Source organism: Thermothelomyces heterothallicus (assembly GCF_042370625.1).
Source record: "Thermothelomyces heterothallicus CBS 202.75 unplaced genomic scaffold P884_scaffold_24, whole genome shotgun sequence".
NCBI lineage: Eukaryota > Fungi > Ascomycota > Sordariomycetes > Sordariales > Chaetomiaceae > Thermothelomyces > Thermothelomyces heterothallicus.
Window position 1 is genome coordinate 410,326 of NW_027192585.1, and position 15,909 is coordinate 426,234.

At 58.2% G+C, this 15,909-nt stretch overlaps 4 protein-coding genes across 4 annotated transcripts; 2 read left to right on the forward strand and 2 right to left on the reverse strand.

Annotated features, from left to right (window-relative positions):
* Positions 1-184: 184 nt before the first annotated feature.
* Positions 185-4,628, reverse strand: P884DRAFT_229446 (uncharacterized protein). Its single transcript, XM_069439754.1, has 6 exons — positions 4,305-4,628; positions 3,342-4,215; positions 2,271-3,279; positions 1,622-1,683; positions 678-1,545; positions 185-582 (listed from the first exon to the last, which is right to left on the reverse strand). The coding sequence occupies exons 1-6, from the start codon at positions 4,494-4,496 to the stop codon at positions 288-290; spliced, it is 3,300 nt and encodes a 1,099-aa protein (XP_069295083.1). The 5' UTR covers positions 4,497-4,628; the 3' UTR covers positions 185-287.
* A 1,810-nt stretch (positions 4,629-6,438) lies between these two features.
* On the forward strand, positions 6,439-7,004 carry P884DRAFT_302166 (uncharacterized protein; the record flags this gene model as incomplete). Its single annotated transcript, XM_069444915.1, has 2 exons — positions 6,439-6,635; positions 6,710-7,004. 2 exons carry the CDS (start codon positions 6,439-6,441, stop codon positions 7,002-7,004), a joined length of 492 nt encoding a protein of 163 aa, XP_069295084.1.
* A 697-nt stretch (positions 7,005-7,701) lies between these two features.
* P884DRAFT_279827 (uncharacterized protein) lies at positions 7,702-9,419 on the reverse strand (the record flags this gene model as incomplete). Its single annotated transcript, XM_069443367.1, has 5 exons — positions 7,702-7,716; position 7,837; positions 7,938-8,262; positions 8,564-8,723; positions 8,835-9,419. The coding sequence occupies 5 exons, from the start codon at positions 9,417-9,419 to the stop codon at positions 7,702-7,704; spliced, it is 1,086 nt and encodes a 361-aa protein (XP_069295085.1).
* A 3,107-nt stretch (positions 9,420-12,526) lies between these two features.
* Positions 12,527-15,180, forward strand: P884DRAFT_302168 (major facilitator superfamily domain-containing protein; the record flags this gene model as incomplete). The annotated part of the gene is made up of 5 exons (XM_069444916.1): positions 12,527-12,700; positions 12,856-13,266; positions 13,370-13,711; positions 13,840-14,380; positions 14,471-15,180. 5 exons carry the CDS (start codon positions 12,527-12,529, stop codon positions 15,178-15,180), a joined length of 2,178 nt encoding a protein of 725 aa, XP_069295086.1.
* Between the last annotated feature and the right edge of the window lie 729 nt (positions 15,181-15,909).

Consider the following 15,909-nt stretch of genomic DNA (forward strand, 5'->3'; position numbering starts at 1 on the left):
AGGTGCTCTGTGGGTTTGCTGAGTCAGCAGACAGGAGGTCCCTTGCGCACCTTGCACACTGCGGAGTACGGACCTAAATATCCGTAGTTATTTCGTACAGGTATTCCGTACTGACCGGAAATACGGAGGTGCTCCGTGCTGCGTATAGAAATCGCCCGTTAACTATGGGAATGATGAGCGGGGATCGAGGAGTCCATGGATACGGCTCTTTTAACGCAATACTTGTTATTGTACAATAATTGATTTCTATAGCGGTATGTTACAAGGGCATATCAAGCGATTTTGCTTTATGGCCTCGGTGCTATTCCCGGCGTGTCCATCATCTCGCGCAGGAGCTCTTCATCCGTCATGAAGTCTTCCCTCGTCAGCGGCTTCTCGTCGAGGACGCCCTCGGCCGTGGCAGACTGTGCAGCAGCAACGGCCTCTCTCGCTTTGTTTTCGGCATCTTTATCGATGAAATAGGCAATGTCGCGGGGCGTCCTCCAAGTCGTGATACCCTCCTCAGCATCTGCCAGCCTTCGCTGCTGCCCACGCTCGCCGGCCCTGCCGAGAACACCGGCGATTAGGGTAACAGACCGCAAACTGCATCATCCGGTGTATTAGCCAACATCCCGAGTACCTTTTTATTTTTATTTTTTTTCTTGTTCAGGACACAACCAGCGCGCCACCCCACTTACCTGTCATCGTTGGCCGGAATCTGGTACGTCACCCAAGTGGGATCGGCATCGGTATCGATGATGCCAATGGTCGGGATGTTGGCGATCCCGCACTCGTGCAGCAGCGGGAAGTTCTCGAGCGGGTTCAGGCACACCACCAGGTCGGGCTGGACCGGCCGGCGGTCGCGGAGATGCGTCTCGAACCCGGGCAGCTCGCGATCCCGCTCGTCGACGATCTTGAGCACGCCGTTGGCCAGGATAACGTCCCGGTTCGTGATGGCGCCCGGCGTCCACTTCTGGAACAGGTGGTAGCCCTTGGCCAGCTCGGCGGCGCGCACGACGGCGGGCATGTGGCCCTTGCGGGTGCCGACGAAGAGGATCAGGCCACCGTGGTAGGCCACCTGCTCGACGACCCGGGCGGCGCGGCGCAGGTGGGTAGCGGTCGTCTCGAGGCTGATGATATGGATGCCGGCGCGCTCGCCGTAGATGTACCGCTGGTTGGCCGGGTTCCACTGCGACACGTGGTGGCCCATGTGCACCTGGGCGGCCATGAGCATCTCGAGCGTCGCGTCGTGCGGCGGGTCTAGCAGCATCTGGTCCGGATGGTAGCGCGACTCGACGCGCGAGCCGATGTCCCGGGTGTGCTCGCGCTGGTGCATGTACTCGGCGTAATTGACCCGGATCTGTGCGAGCTCGGCCTGCCGAGCGGCAGCCTGGGCGGCAGCATATGCTTGGGTTGTCGTTTGTTGTGCTGCGGGAGCCGAGTTCTGGGTCTGGGTCTTCTGGGCCGGCTCAGCGAACGTCGTCGGGGCGTTCGCCGGCCTCGACGCGGAGCTCGACAAAGTTCGCAGGCATGATCGGGAGATTGGTGCAGCTAAAACCCGGCGGCCTGGACGAATTAAAATCAGCTGGCGTGTCTAACCACGGAGTAGGACATATATCTTTCTAATTACCGTGCCGCACACCGAAATTCCTCAGGATCATGGCGGATATGTTGATGCTGAAGTCATTTGCCAGGCGGCGCTCTCTGGAGATCGGCCGCGCAACTTTTCTCCGTGCTTGTTCGATTGCAGCGGTCCGTGCGACAGACCCCTGCACTCTGGGGATGTGCACTTGGAAACTGACCCACTGCCCCTCTTGAGTTCTCACTCCGTGTTCAGTCGATTTCATTACGGCACCAAAAAAAAAAAAAAAAAAAAAAAAAAAAAAAAAAAAACAACTACGGATTGCGCCGAGCGGACTTCGTTTTTTATTATATCCAAGTCCTCCGTCCCACCTCTTATCCTTTACGTTCGGCTGTGAGTTCCATGAGACTGTAACCCCCCCCAGAGCAAGGTAAAGAAAGAAAGGCCAAAGCGTATTAGATGATCTATGGAGTCAGTCAGAGAGTAAAGTCAATGAACGGCTTAATACATCGAGTCTAACAACCGGTCTACGCCCCGCCTACTACGCAAGCCAAAAAGCTGAAAACTAGAAGGGCCAAAAAGGATCGGCCCTACGAGTGCAGTAAAAACAGACGTAACTCCTTCCCTCTTCGCCCCAAACCACCCGCTGCACCCATCACACCACCCTGGCGGCCTCTGTTGTTTAGGTGTAACCGCAACTAGCATCTACCGGCTAGACAACCTCGAGATGGTGAACACGCCGGCAATCACCACCGCCAGCATGGCAATCGCCCCCGGCAGCAGCAGCTCGTTCGGCACGCCGGCAATGACCTGCTCGGCCTGGTGGTGGTGGTGGAGTTGCTGGGCAGTCCGCGTGCGGGCGTGCCTGCTCCGGCGGACGGGCGTGTCCTCGTCCTCCGAGACGTCGCCGTCGTCCTCGCTATCGTCCTCCGCGTCCAGCGCGCCCTTCCTGCGCTCGCGCACGACCGACGACGCGGGCGGGGTAGAGAGCACCGCCGGCTCCGCGGCAGCCGGCGCGGGAGCCGGGGCCGGAGCGACGGGCGGCTCCTTGGGGTCGTGCACGAAGAGGTCGACCTTGTCGCGGCGGCCGTTGCGCGCGAGCAAGATGGCCTCGAGCAGGTCCTGGTCGGTGGTGATGGAGACCGAGTCGCCCTCGTCGTCGAGGTAGCTGAGGGCGTAGCCGCCCGACAGCTTGCCGTCTTCGACGACGGGGGCGCCGCCGATGGCGTCGACCTCGGAGCCGAGCTTGGCGGTCACGTTGGCGACGAACTCGGCCATGCCGTGCGCGGCGATCACCTGCAGGCGATGCACGCGGCCGCTGGGCGCCTTGAACTTGAAGGGGAAGGGAACCTCGCTCGGCGGGAGCTCGGGCGTGCCGGCCCCCACGGCGCTGTGGCGCGGTGATTCGATTCCGGCGTGGCTCGCGGAGTCGCCCGGCGCGACGCTATCGGTGACGTGGCGCTCGCTGCGCGTGATGTCCGGAGACATCAGAGACCGAGCGTTCGTGTTCGTGTGGTGGTGCGAGCCGTCGCCCGAGACCATCGACTCGGTCTCGTGATCGAGGGACAGCCAGAATTTGTTCCACGCGGGCCCTTCGTTGTCGGTGGTGTTCATGGTGTTGATCTGCTCGAGAGTGGCGTAGGTGAGCTTCAGGACGTCGACCATGCCCACAATCTCGCCGCTGTCGTTCATCACGGGGAGGTTGAGGTAGTGGCCATCTGGACTCGGTCAGAAGATTGCTGCTTGCCCCACGTAAAAATAAGTTTATTTTACAACGTACCATGCATCTTGCGCAAGGCGGCTTGGATGCTCATATCCATGGGCGCGAAATCAGGATGCGGGGTCATGACGCGGACCACGCTGCAGGTCGCGGGATCGAGACCGGGAGCAATCACGCGCAGGACGACATCCTTGCTCGTGAAGATGCCGGTAATTGCCCCCTGGTCAGTCACCAGAACGGCGGTGGTATGGTTCTCCTTCATCAGCTGAGCCGCCTCCTTGACTGACGTCCGGACGGTCACCGTGGTCGGCGGCAGGCCGTTGAGGACGGACTCCAGGGTCGGGCCTGACATCTTGGACCGCAGAGCCTCGACGTACTGGATGATCTGCTGCGGCTGGCTGGTTCCGAGCTCCGACTGCACGCCTTCGAGGGCGTCGTAGAGGCGCCTCGAGGAGGCATAGGCACGCTCCAGCTTCTCCATGGCGTCGTAGAAGCACTTGGTGATGTCGAGCACACCTGAGATATCCTGATTCTCGTCCATAACGGGCAGGTGGCGGAAGCCTTTCCGGACCATGAGGTCGAGGGCGTCGGTGGCGCTGGTGTCCGTCCTGGCACACAGCGGGTTCTTGGTCATGATCTCGGCGATGGTGACGTTGGTGGGCTTGAGGCCGGCGCCAACCACGCGGAAGGCGAGGTCCTTGGCGGTGAAGATGCCGGCGATGCGGTCGTCCTCATCGGTGACCAGCACGCAGTCTTCGCGCTTCGCAGCCATGAGCTGGGCCGCTTCGGCGACGGTGGTTTGGGGCTTGATCTGCAGAGCCTGGCTCGGCCTGAGGGCGAGGACCGTTCCCGGGGGAGCCTTGCGGGATTGCCGGGCGCGGGTCGTCAGGTGCTTCTTCTTGGAGAGGTCGTTCTCCATCTTGCGGCGGATAGCCTAGACCGCCAAAGTCAGGGAACTCGAGTTCCAGGATGGAAAGAGAAACAAAAAGGCAATAATAGGGCGCAATCGTGAAGGCAACGCACCTCATCTCTCTTGGACTGCTTCTGGCGGCTGGCGCTGACCGTAGAACCGCCGGCTTCGCTGGCCGCCGCCGGTCCGTCGAGGACGGGTCGTGGGATTCCCGACTGACCTGCCGGGCTGTTGGCGAAGGGAATGGTGCCGCGCCCCTGACCGCGGCCCGAAGTGCCTCGGAGCGTCCCCGGATTGACTGACATGATGGCGGTCTGCTGCCCAAGACTTTGACGACGGCACGGCGTGAGGAAGCTGGTTGGCGGGGGGGGGAGAAAAGAGGCTGTCCGGGTGTTGATAATAATCTCGCGCGCCGAGTTTTTGGACAGAGGCGATCAGTCGTTCGGAAGCTCCAAGCAAACGGCCAATGAAACGATGGATCAGATGATGGGCTCGAAACTTTACGCGGCAAATGGGAAAACACGGGTCCAAAATTGGCTTGGCCGTGCTCGGCGATGCACGGACCATCTCCCGCGAACATCGGATCTACTACTACACATGGACTCTACAAGTAGTCCGTACTCCGTAGGCGAAGTTATTTGAATCATTTTGTACAGTACGTTCCGTACGGCCGTATGCACAAATTGTCGCACACTCTGGAGAATCCGGGTTCAATTCCAAGCTTCCAGAAGCAGAGGGACTTGATATCATCCGCCTGGCCAGAAATCTATTGCTATTGCTAGTATTGTACGGACTACAGGTTTCGAGCGTGGAGCATCGCCGCGTGCAACTTCACTCCGCGATCCCGCGCCCGGTGTCACCTTACACTAGGCAGTAGTAAAATTAGAGGTCAACAGGAGCAGCCCGCCAGTCTTGCATCCGCGTGTATGTACATACATGGAATGCAATAATATATCGAGGGCGTTTTAACCTCCGGCTTTCTCAAAACTGACGTTTTTAAGCCTTTATATCACTGATGGGGACCCGGTCTGTTGCTAATGTTCCCTGTTGGACGCGTTGTAAATGGAAGCGCGGGGAGAGCGGATGACGTAGGTAGAGCAGGTATAACACAGCGGCATAAGGGATCGCACGCAAGCATCCAATTTCCACATAACCTTAAAGCAAAGGCGCAGAATGGCGACCTCCAGAGACACCAAGCATAGTCGCCAGTAATACGAAGTTCGTTCGCGTACGGACTACACGAAATGGTGTTCAACTTTGACACTTGATACCGTGCCACGAAAGAAAGAACCCATGACCGAACGTATGTACAATACATACCCCGTACTCCGTACAGTACTCTGTAATGCAGAACTTTTGTTGCAACAAGATTCAGAGTCGGCACCGCCTACAGTGTGTGACGGGAAGCAGGAAACCGAAAACGCGACCCCCAATCACTGAAGGAGGCGCCGGCTTTGAGACTGGGCGTGCTGGGGTCACCTTGTCTCGAAATTAAGAGCGGGCCAATCCACAGAGCAGCAATTCTGACACGCGGTTGGCTAACTGAGATGCAAATGTCCCTTGATACAGCGGGGCCGTTGGAAACCCTGGTTGTAGGTGGGACCTTCTTCTACACATACGCTCCTCAGTCATAGGATGGAGCAAGAAGAAAGATGGGATCCCCGTACGTCAGCTGCGTGTCTGTGATTCCAGGAGGATTTTATTATATTCGTAACCTGGCCACGGCCTTGTCCCGCCTCACAAATCCTCCATCTCTCCAGCGGTGTTTTCCTTTTGCCTGCTGCGCTGAAGAACCCTTATTTTTTTCCCAACAGCGAGCGCGCACGCGACTCAGGCCTGCGTTGAAGCGCGCAGGAACAGGTCCGATTAGTTACCACCCACTTTCGCTTGTTACGCTTGCATGCCAATCCAGGAACGCGGGATTTCAGGCGCCGTCATCCCTGCGACCACTGCTGCCTTGCACTGTCTCACCCGCCCGACCCCTCGGTGCGTCGCAAATTTCGTGGGTTGGCGCCTCACCTCCGGCGGTGATAAGTTTGCTGTGGCCCCTGCAAGACCACCGGCAAACGACGGCTTCGGCTCGAGGGGTCGAAAGCAAGCACGGCGACGACGCAGCAAACACATGGTCAGAGGGGGGCAAACTTGCGGGGGGAACGGACACGGACACACGAAGCACCTGGATCGCTTCGCGCGAGGACAACATCCCTGAGCATTGCAGATTGGTCACGACCCAGGAATTGAGAGGCAATGGAAGGGGCAGCGAAGCCGCGAATTGGCACCACCGTCACGCCAGCCGGGACGTTCTCGACCTCCATCAGGCGCGCGGTCATCAATATGCTGGTCCGACGCGAAGACGAAGACTGCCACCCGGAGGGAGGGATTGATCGATGCAAGAAGCCCTGGGTGTCGTCCAAGGCGACCTGGATCGTCGTCGGCGTCCTGGCGTGAGTCTGGCCTGTGACATCCCGCCTCTGTTGCACATGGGTTGCGATTGGGACTAACGCTGTTGTTTGCACAGCGGGCTAATCGTTCTCGTTACCGTGTCGGTCTTGCTGTTCCTGCACTTCCGAGGGAGAAGGCGGGAGCGGCGTGAGGACTTGGAGGACCGATTCCACAACGCAGACTACGGGCTAGACGAGCTGCCGGGAGGTGGAAAGAAGTCGCGCCCGCGCCCGGACGACGGGTTCGGCTCCCAGAGCGAGTCGCCCGCCGGGTACGGGAGGCGATCTCGCGATCCCCTGCAGGTTGGCAGCGAACCAAAGTACCCACTCCCGGGACATCTCAACGGGCGCCAGAACCCGTTCGAACAATGAGCCATCCCCCAGGTCGGGTTGATGGGAGTTATTCCTAGAAAGCGACGTTGCCGCATGGCCTACCAGGGAAAAGGTGGCCAGCTGAAGCCGTGGAGCCGGCCACTCCGGCTAGGCTGCGGCGCTTCTCAGCGCGGAGGATCGAGTCATTTAACGGAATGAGCGACGATGGGAGGGCATGAGTTACGAATGAATCCCGTGTAGGATATGAGAATGACGGGAGCCGCGGGGTTTCTATGGTGATGACGATTCAGCTGCGGCTGTATGGATGAAGCGAACGTTGTGAGAAGAAACAAGCTGGGTCTTGTTTGGTTCTATGACGACCTGAGACCGGCAGACTTCGGCGACCAGGTCCTATACGGTAGGCGAAACAGGCGAAGCCGGACAGCCGGCAAAGCGCTCCGTGTTTCAATCCCATGGCACCCCGAACACCCCTGTGGTTTCCCCCAGGGAGACCGACCGGCGATTTCCGGCTGAAGAGAACGGGCCGAACCAGCCCCGTGAAAACACAGCTTGCCTCTGCACTGGTTGCAAACTGGATCCCCATATGTGAGCTGCAGTCGTCATGACGTCTCGGACATGTCGAAGAAGAGATAACAGAGGGACATTGTTATATTTTGCGATGATGACAGTATTATCATCCAATAGCCGCGGGTGGGGGGGACAAGAGAAAGCATCCAAGCGTCTGTTTTTATGTACACTAGGTAACATGTTCCTATGATATAGCCACGCAAGCGCTGTGGTACGTATGTATAATATGTACATGCCGTCTTGCTGCCGCCGTGACCTTTTTCTGCAGCATGCTTTGACCCCCCCCTTTCCCCAGCATACATACGCTGTGACAGGCAAAAAAAAAAAAAAAAAAAAAAAAAAAAAAAAAAAAAAAGCTGTACAGCCAGCCGGCAACCCGCGACTTGGTTACGTCGACAACTTGACCCTGCTCGCCATTGCACCCCCTCATCCTCCTCCTCCTCCTCCTCCTCCGCCTGCAGACACAGAGAATCCAGGCTCAGCCTCCTCCCCAACCCCATCCCCAACCCCATCCCCCCGTCCGCCCGCATCTCCCACGTCCTGCGCACGGCGGCCCAGTAGACCGCCCCGTTCACCGCGCCTTTTGCATGCGCGCAGTGCCCGGTCCGCTTGAACCGGACCACCAGGCTTCCCACCCCAGGACCACCACCACCCCCCTTCTCCTCCTCCTCCTCTAGCCCAGCAGCAGCAGCATCAACGGGAAAAGAAGAAGACGAAGAAGGACCAGGCACTCGCCGTCGCGCTCTCGACGGCGTGCCGGTGCACGTCCCGCCACCAGACGACCTCGTCCGCCTCGCCGAACAGGTACGCGCGCGCGATGCGGTGCAGGTCCCACAGCGCGGGGTTGTTGAGCGCCCGGCGCGTCTCGGCGATCAGGTCGTGGTCGTGGTCGTGGTGGCGTTGTTGTTGGCGGTGGTCGTTGCTCTTCTTCTTCTTCTTCTTCCCCCTGCTCCCGTCCCCGTTCCCGTCCTCGTCCTCGGAGGAGGAGGAGGAGGAGGAGGAGGAGCCGCGACGGCTGCCGCGATCACGACGGCGCCTCAGCACCGCCGAGACGCCCACCAGGCCGGCGACCCCGCGCGCCACGAGCCCGGGCGTCCCCGGGGGCAGGGCGCGCGCGACGCCGTTGGCCAGCCGCGTCAGCGACGCTGATGTCCCCGGCGTCGAGTCCAGGATCAGCGCGTGGACGGGCAGCTTACGACTATGATTTTTCTTCTTCTTCTTCTTCTTCTTCTTCCTCTGTTTCTTATTATTGTTGTTACGCGGCGGTGCCCCCGCTGCTGCTGCTGCTGCCGCTGCCGCAACTTCTGCGGCGGCTGTGGCTGTCGAGAGGTGGGCGCGCGCCAGCAGGACGGCCTTGTGCGCGCCCCCCTCGGAGAAGGCGTGCAGGAGGAGGGAGGAGAAGCGGGGTCTCGTCGGGCTGGTGGTGTTGGCGCCGACGGTGGTGACTGGGAGGGGTGCTAGTGGTGGTTGGTAAGGATGGCCGGTCACGTAATGGTACGGCTGGGACGGGAAGGCCGACGAGAAAGGGGGGGAGGAGGAGGAGGCCGTGCGAGCCGGGTAGGGGGCGCCGGCGGCGGGTTCCTCGGAGAGCAGGTAGGCGACGGCTGGGGCCAGCGCTTTGAGCTTCTGTTTGGTGGAGCGCAGCACCAGGTCCGAGACGGCGGTGGTGATCAGCAGGATGGGCACGCCCGGGTAGAGTGCGTTGTAGGCGGACGTGTACTTGGCGACGTGCTTGGCCGCCGCGCCGGTCCAGGAGGTGATGACGATGAGGTCGGGCGGAGCAGTGTCGCGCCTCCGGCTGCTCGATTGCGCGGCCGGGCCCAGGGGGACACAAAAGGAGGAGCCACAGAACATCACCTCGCCGTCGCCGCCGGAGTAACCGCGCATCTTGCACGTAGATCGAAGGCGCCAGGCATATGAAGCCCGGGATGGTGAAGCCCGAGTGGTCTTTCCCCATTCTGGATGTTTATTTGTATGAGGCGACGACCAGCAATTAGCGATAAAGACTAATTAAGTCCGGGAGAATGAATGCACTACGCAACAGCGCCGTTAAGCGGTACCGATCAGCGTCTCAGAGATGATGACTTGCTCTGTTGATGTTATAATTCTTTACGTTTCTTCTTCCCGGCTTATTGCGTTGACGTCCGTGTTAATAGCTTGGGCTGTGAATATGAATAACAAGATGAAATGTTGCTAGGTCGGGGGGACACCGGGAAACTTCGTCTGATTCGTTGAGCTTTCACAGAATTAGGTTGGAAGCAAATAATTAAGCAAAAGCAAATGTTCACACCTATCCGGCCATCCGTGAGTGTACCTTCCGATGTCTATTATTGCCACCTTGGCTACCATGACCACACCACTCTCTGCCCCTTGAAAGAGATCCTGTTGGCTGTTAAGGCCCGAGCAGGGCGACCACTTGCGATGGGGCTCTTTCCTGGCTCTTCAGCCCAAGCTTTCAGGCCAACAGCGAAGTCGGGGGCGAGGGTGTTTCCCTCCATCGGACAGAGCGACTGATTGATTGGCTGTGCGGTGGAAGCTCATGAGATTCAGCAAAGCAGTTGCGGGACGGCGCAGTCCAATGCCGGCCAGCCACACCCGCCGGGCCACATGCAAATGGCCTGCGGAAGCTTTGGGAGGAGGTAGGGGGGAGCGAACAGGTACAGTACTTTGTCTGCCATGGGTTGGATGTAATTACCTATGTATTGTATGTATGTACTGTACATACTGTACTCCATACCCGCATTGTTAAGAGTAGGTGCATTTAGAGGCCGGAAAAGCGACGATGGATACGATCAAACCAAACAGAGTTGTTTAATCGCCTAATGTTGCTGTTGGCTGTGGTCGCTGAGTAAGGCAAATATAGACGAAGCAGTGACAATACGAGCGTGGAGGCGGGAGCAACAAGGATCCAGTTAGGCAGCATAAGAAAAGGGGAAAAAAAAACAAGGAAAAAAAGAAGAAAAAGAAGGAACAAAAGTGGCTTATCTGCTTTTCTTTTTACGAGGCCTTCTCCCTGAGTTACGCAAAGTTTTGACATGGTGTTCCCATTTGGTAGGTGAGTAATAAACGCTGTCGCATGATGAGCACGCCCCTAGAGATCATTATTGAGGCAGACCCTCCCTGGGGAGGAACAAAAAATGATAAGGCGTCCAAGTACCAACTGTTTACCTACAAAGCGCCTCTCCAATTATTATTATTCGTTGTAGTCACATGTACGATATGCCGTCCCTGCATGTCTAGTATTGAGATGCCTGAGAGGTGGGCCCATAAATCCGAAGAGCTTGCTGCTGCTGACGTCGAAGTTGCAGCGCAGATCTGCCTCGGCTCACGCGCTTCGTGACCCGGTCTTTAGGTATTTACGTATTACTGCAGATCGGGCTCGCACCTGGCGCTTACTACTACTACTACGGTGCCGATGGCGCGGGCGCTCGGGCTGTCCGTGGTCAAGCGGTAGGCAAGAGATAAGGTAATAGGCAAGCTAAGTAAAGCTGACTTGGGTGTGTGACCCTCCATGCTAATTATGTCGCAAAAGTATACGTACGGTGGGTGCAATATCGTCTACTTGCAGTAAGTGAATGTATGTAGATGCATTTACGGTAAGTAGTATGTAAGGTAGGTAGGTAGGTAGGTATGCACTCTGCAGGCCGGTCTGTTCTTCAGGTGGAAAGAGGGATGCAGCGCGGGGTCACGGTCGCGTCGAGGCCGATGCTCGCATGCAGCAAGCACCACTGCAAATTTAACAAGCGCACTAAACGCACCAGATGGGCACAGTTCAGATGACTGTGTGTTTTACAACCAGCCCTGTGCGGCGCGACTGCCCAGCTAGGTTTTCCTCCTCCAAAACTGCCCCAGTCGTGGCAGTGCTCCGGCAGTTTGGTGATCCAGCTCTCGATCTCTCCGCGGTGGATCAGTAACCGCGTAGGATGACATCGGCGCCTCATTTAGCGCTTCGAAGGGCTGCTGCAAGCGGGCCAAAAAAAAAAAAAAAAATGAGTGCTCTGCGAAGGGCTCTGTGAAAGGTTCCCCAGAGTGGTGTCCCTCCCGATTTGGTAGTTGTGGAAACAAATAAGTCAGGTACGGAGCTAATTATGGACTCGAAATCGAGTGGGCATCCAATTACGCACTACGCATACTCTGTACCTTGCGACTGACTTGTAGTTACCTAGTGATCATGGATGTATGTGCTCGACGAAGCACGTAAAGACATGTAATGTGTCCGTGGTCTCCATGCCCGCTGTTTTCCGAGCACGGCCGGAATGGCCGTTTTTGGCAGGAATGAGTGGTATCATCTCGGGCTCTGCTTAGTAGATAATTAGAACACATCTTCGTACTTGTAGCTGAGCTTAGATGGAGTGTAGCCTTGACGGCACAGCCAACACAAGAAGCGGGTTGGGGGCCCGCAGCAATGCAGCAATGCAGCCATGCAGACGGACCCTCCCGGCTTTGCATCTGGCCCCACGTCCTCTCCTCTGTTCGGCCAGCGAGAACTGCGCCCGACCATACGCCCATACCCGGGCCCAGTGAGTGGATCGAGAAGGCCGTAAGAGGCCGTGAGAGGCCGTGTTGGATGCGTTGAGGCCCCTTCGAGCATATGTATGACCATGATAAGGATGATGACTTGCGCTCGGGGAGGCCGTGACGCCGCCCCTTTGTTGACTTCCGGTTGCTACTCCTCTCCCCCAAAGACACGCCGCCGACGGCGGAATCGAGTCATACCGTCTTCCCCGTCTCCCCCGTCTCCCCCATCGTTCGTTGGCTGTTGCGCCGCCCCTTCCACCGCAGGCCCCTTTCCCGCTGTCCTGCTGATCCTGTCGTATTGTGCTTATACTCTACCCGGTGGTCCTTCTGCTTTGCTGTGGTCATTCGCTCAGACTTCGGAAGGGAGGGGGGCCAACCGGAAAACAAACAGAGCAAGGCCTCTCGAGGGGTCCGGCCCAAAAACAAATCAAAACAAAACAAAAAAAATGGCCTCATCACACCAAGTGTATCCCGTCATGGGGCGGGTCGACGGCTCGACAAGCGCTCTCAGTGTTCACTTGGAGCGGGGACTGCTGCCCGAGGAGGTCGAGTGGAAGCCGGGGAAGAAGGAGTACGCCGTCATGATCACTCTCGCCATCATCTCTCTGATGGTCGCCTTGGATGCCACGATCCTGGTCTCTGTCCTACCTGTGAGTGTGCCAGGCGCCCGAGCGACCTACGTCCCCACCTCCCTACCTCCCTACCTTAGCCCCAAGCCGGCCCCCCCCAAAACCAAAAATGAATCAAATTCATCGTCGACCTGGACGTAAAAAGCTGACCGTTTGGGGGCGTTTCCAATCATTAGGCACTTGCTGTTGATCTGGGGGGCAGCGCCAGCGACGCCTTCTGGGCGGGCACCTCGTATCTGCTGTCGTGCGCCGTGTGCCAGCCGTTCATCGCCGCCCTCTCGGACATCTTCGGCCGCAAGGAGATGCTCTTCGCGTCCATATGTTTCTTCACCCTGGGCACCATCCTCTGCGCTCCCGTGGCCAGGAACTTCACCGTCTTCTTCGTCGGCCGTTCCATCCAGGGCATCGTCGGCGGCGGCATCATCACCATGGGCCAGGTCATCTTCGCCGACATCGTCCCCCTGCGCCAGAGGCCAAAGTACTTCTCCCTCGTCCTGGCCGCCTGGGCCCTCGGCAGCGTCCTCGGCCCCCTGATCGGGGGTCTGTTTGTCGAACATGCCATCTGGGCCGGGTGCTTTTACATCAACGTAGGTGCTCGTGGCCTTCCTTGGTTGATCTGCCCGGTATGTAATTCTTGTGTGTAATGCTTTGCTTGCTGACCGACCCGACCTACGCCTGCTGCTTGATTAGTTCCCCTTTTGTGGCATAGGCCTCGTCCTGGTGCCCATCTACGTCAAACTCACCACAGCCAAGACCTCGCTGGGCTCGAAGCTCGGCCGCGTCGACTGGATTGGCGGCTTCTTCTTCATTGGCGGTCTTACCAGCTTCTTGGTGGGCATCTCCTGGGGCGGCATTCAGTACGAGTGGAAGAGCGTCCAGTCCGTCACTCCCATCGTGGCGGGCGTCGCCGGCGTCGTCATCGCTGTCATCTGGGAGATCTACGGGGCCCAGGAGCCGTTCCTCCGCCCTTCCCTTTTCCGCTCGCCATCCGCGCTGGCCACATATGCCTGCGCCTTATTTCAAGGCTTCATTGTATGCCCGCCTGAAAATCCCCCCACCCTTTTTCTCTCCCTCCTCCCCCCCCCGGGGGCGGTGATGTGTCAGAGCGTCTGCTGACGAGACGTTAATTTTTTCCCCCTAACCTATTGATTTGGATCCAGCTCTTTTGTGCGCTCTACTACATTCCATTCTATTTCGCTGCGGTCAAGTTCGAAGCCCCGACCCAGTCGGGCTTGGACATCTTTCCGGTTTCCTGCCTGCTTCTCCCGGGGAGCATCGTCATCTCGCTGATCACGACCCGGACCGGGCGCTACCGATGGGCCATCTGGAGCGGCTGGGTGGTCACCGCCATCGGGTGCGGCCTCCTCGTGCTTCTCGACGACGACACCAAGACGCCGGTCTGGGCCGTCATCCTCGCCATCTTCGGCATCGGCCACGGCATGCTCCTCACCAGCGTCAATGTCGGAATCCAGGCCGTGAGCCGGGTTGACGGCCGCGCGGCCGCTATGTACGCCTTCATGCGCACCCTGGGCATGTCGATCGGCGTGGCCGTCGGAGGCACCGTGTTCCAGAACGTCATGATCAACAAGCTCAAAGAGCTCGGCCTGCCCGCGAGCATCGCACATGATTCCGAGGCCTTTGTCCAAACGCTGGCACGCATGGGTCCGCAGGACCCCAAGCGCATCGCCTCGATACAAGCGTGTAAGTCTCCATGTCCCCCTCCCCCTCCCCCCCTGTCCGAAGACCTCAGGGGGAGGACGAGTGTTTTAAATCACTGACTCGACTGTTCAGATCTTGCGGGCTTTCACGGCGTCTACTGGACCATTACCGGCGCAGCCATCGCCTCCTTCTTCATCAGCCTAGTAATCAAGCGGCACAGCATGGATAAGCTCCTCGAGTCCCGCTTCGCGTTCAAGGGCGAGGAGCGGCCGCGTGCTGCCACCCCGGGAAACATGACCGCGGCGTATTTACCCCCCGATACCGGCAGGTCATCCCCGGACATGACGTCCGTGGGGGGCCGGCTACCCTCCATCATGAAGAGCTCGCCGTTTGCCAGCCGGACGCCGTCGGATCCCGAGCTGGGTAGCGGGTCGTCCGCCCTCCGCCACTCCGAGTACTCGCACGTGCTGTCGCGAGGGAGCGGCACCGGGAGCAGCGAGGAGGAACTCCATCGGGCACTGGGGGAGGGTACGGGTACAATGGAGCAGGAGGAGGAAGAGGAGGAGGAGGCCATTGTGGCCTACTACGTCCAGCCCGGAGGCAAGATCGTGCCGGTGGAGATACTCCCGGACGACCGGCCGACATCCGAGGCGGCGTCGATACGCGAGGTCGCGGCAAATGGGCCAGAGCCCGGGTGTGCGGGCGCTGCTGTCGTCGGGAGTAATGATAATATCGACAATGGGCAAGGTGGGCGCCAGGAGTCGTGGACCCAGCAAGGATGGGAGACCAGTCCGCTAATCACGAGCAGATATTACGACAGGTATTACGGCCATAACATGTGAGGTCGTCATCGCGGAACCGACACCGGCACTGCTACTACCTACCAAGCAGGTGAACGATAGTGCCGTCGAGGGAGGTGAGGAGCATCGTAGATAATGCATGTATGTATGTACAGTACATACATACATACATAGGTACTCATCGGGTTCAGCACATCATCACGCATCGCCTGGGCGTTTGGCGGGAGTGGAACTTTTTTTTCTCTCCAAATCTTTTTTGTCCATATATTCTAAGAGTATCTGGGTTCATGTATAGGTACTGTTGTCACGGCACTCAGTGTTATGGGGAAAGTTATAGGACTGAGATACTAGGTAATGGATGGGCTGGCTGGTTTGGGTCATGTATGTAATTATGTACCACTTTACTTCCGTCAAGACACTGTTCAGTTGGCCATTTACAGCAGTTCTGTTGACCCGCGCTATCACGAAGCTGAGCACCGTTTTGGTATCCTAGGTGTAACCCAAGAGTGGCCGTTCGTGCCACAAACTTGCTCAGTCTCGCGCAATGCGGGAGCGCGGAGAGGGTTGCAGTGCATAATTATCAAGAGCGGCGAGAACGTCGCTTCGGAGGGATACACGACGCTGAATATATTTGATTCTCTGCAACCCACCGCCGTTTCTATTGCAGCACAAGCCCGGTTTCAGTGCACTAATTAATTAATGACCAAAATTAGCCACGTCAGGATCTTCCCCCACCAGTTTATCCGCGTCTTTCAACATGGGCGCTCCACA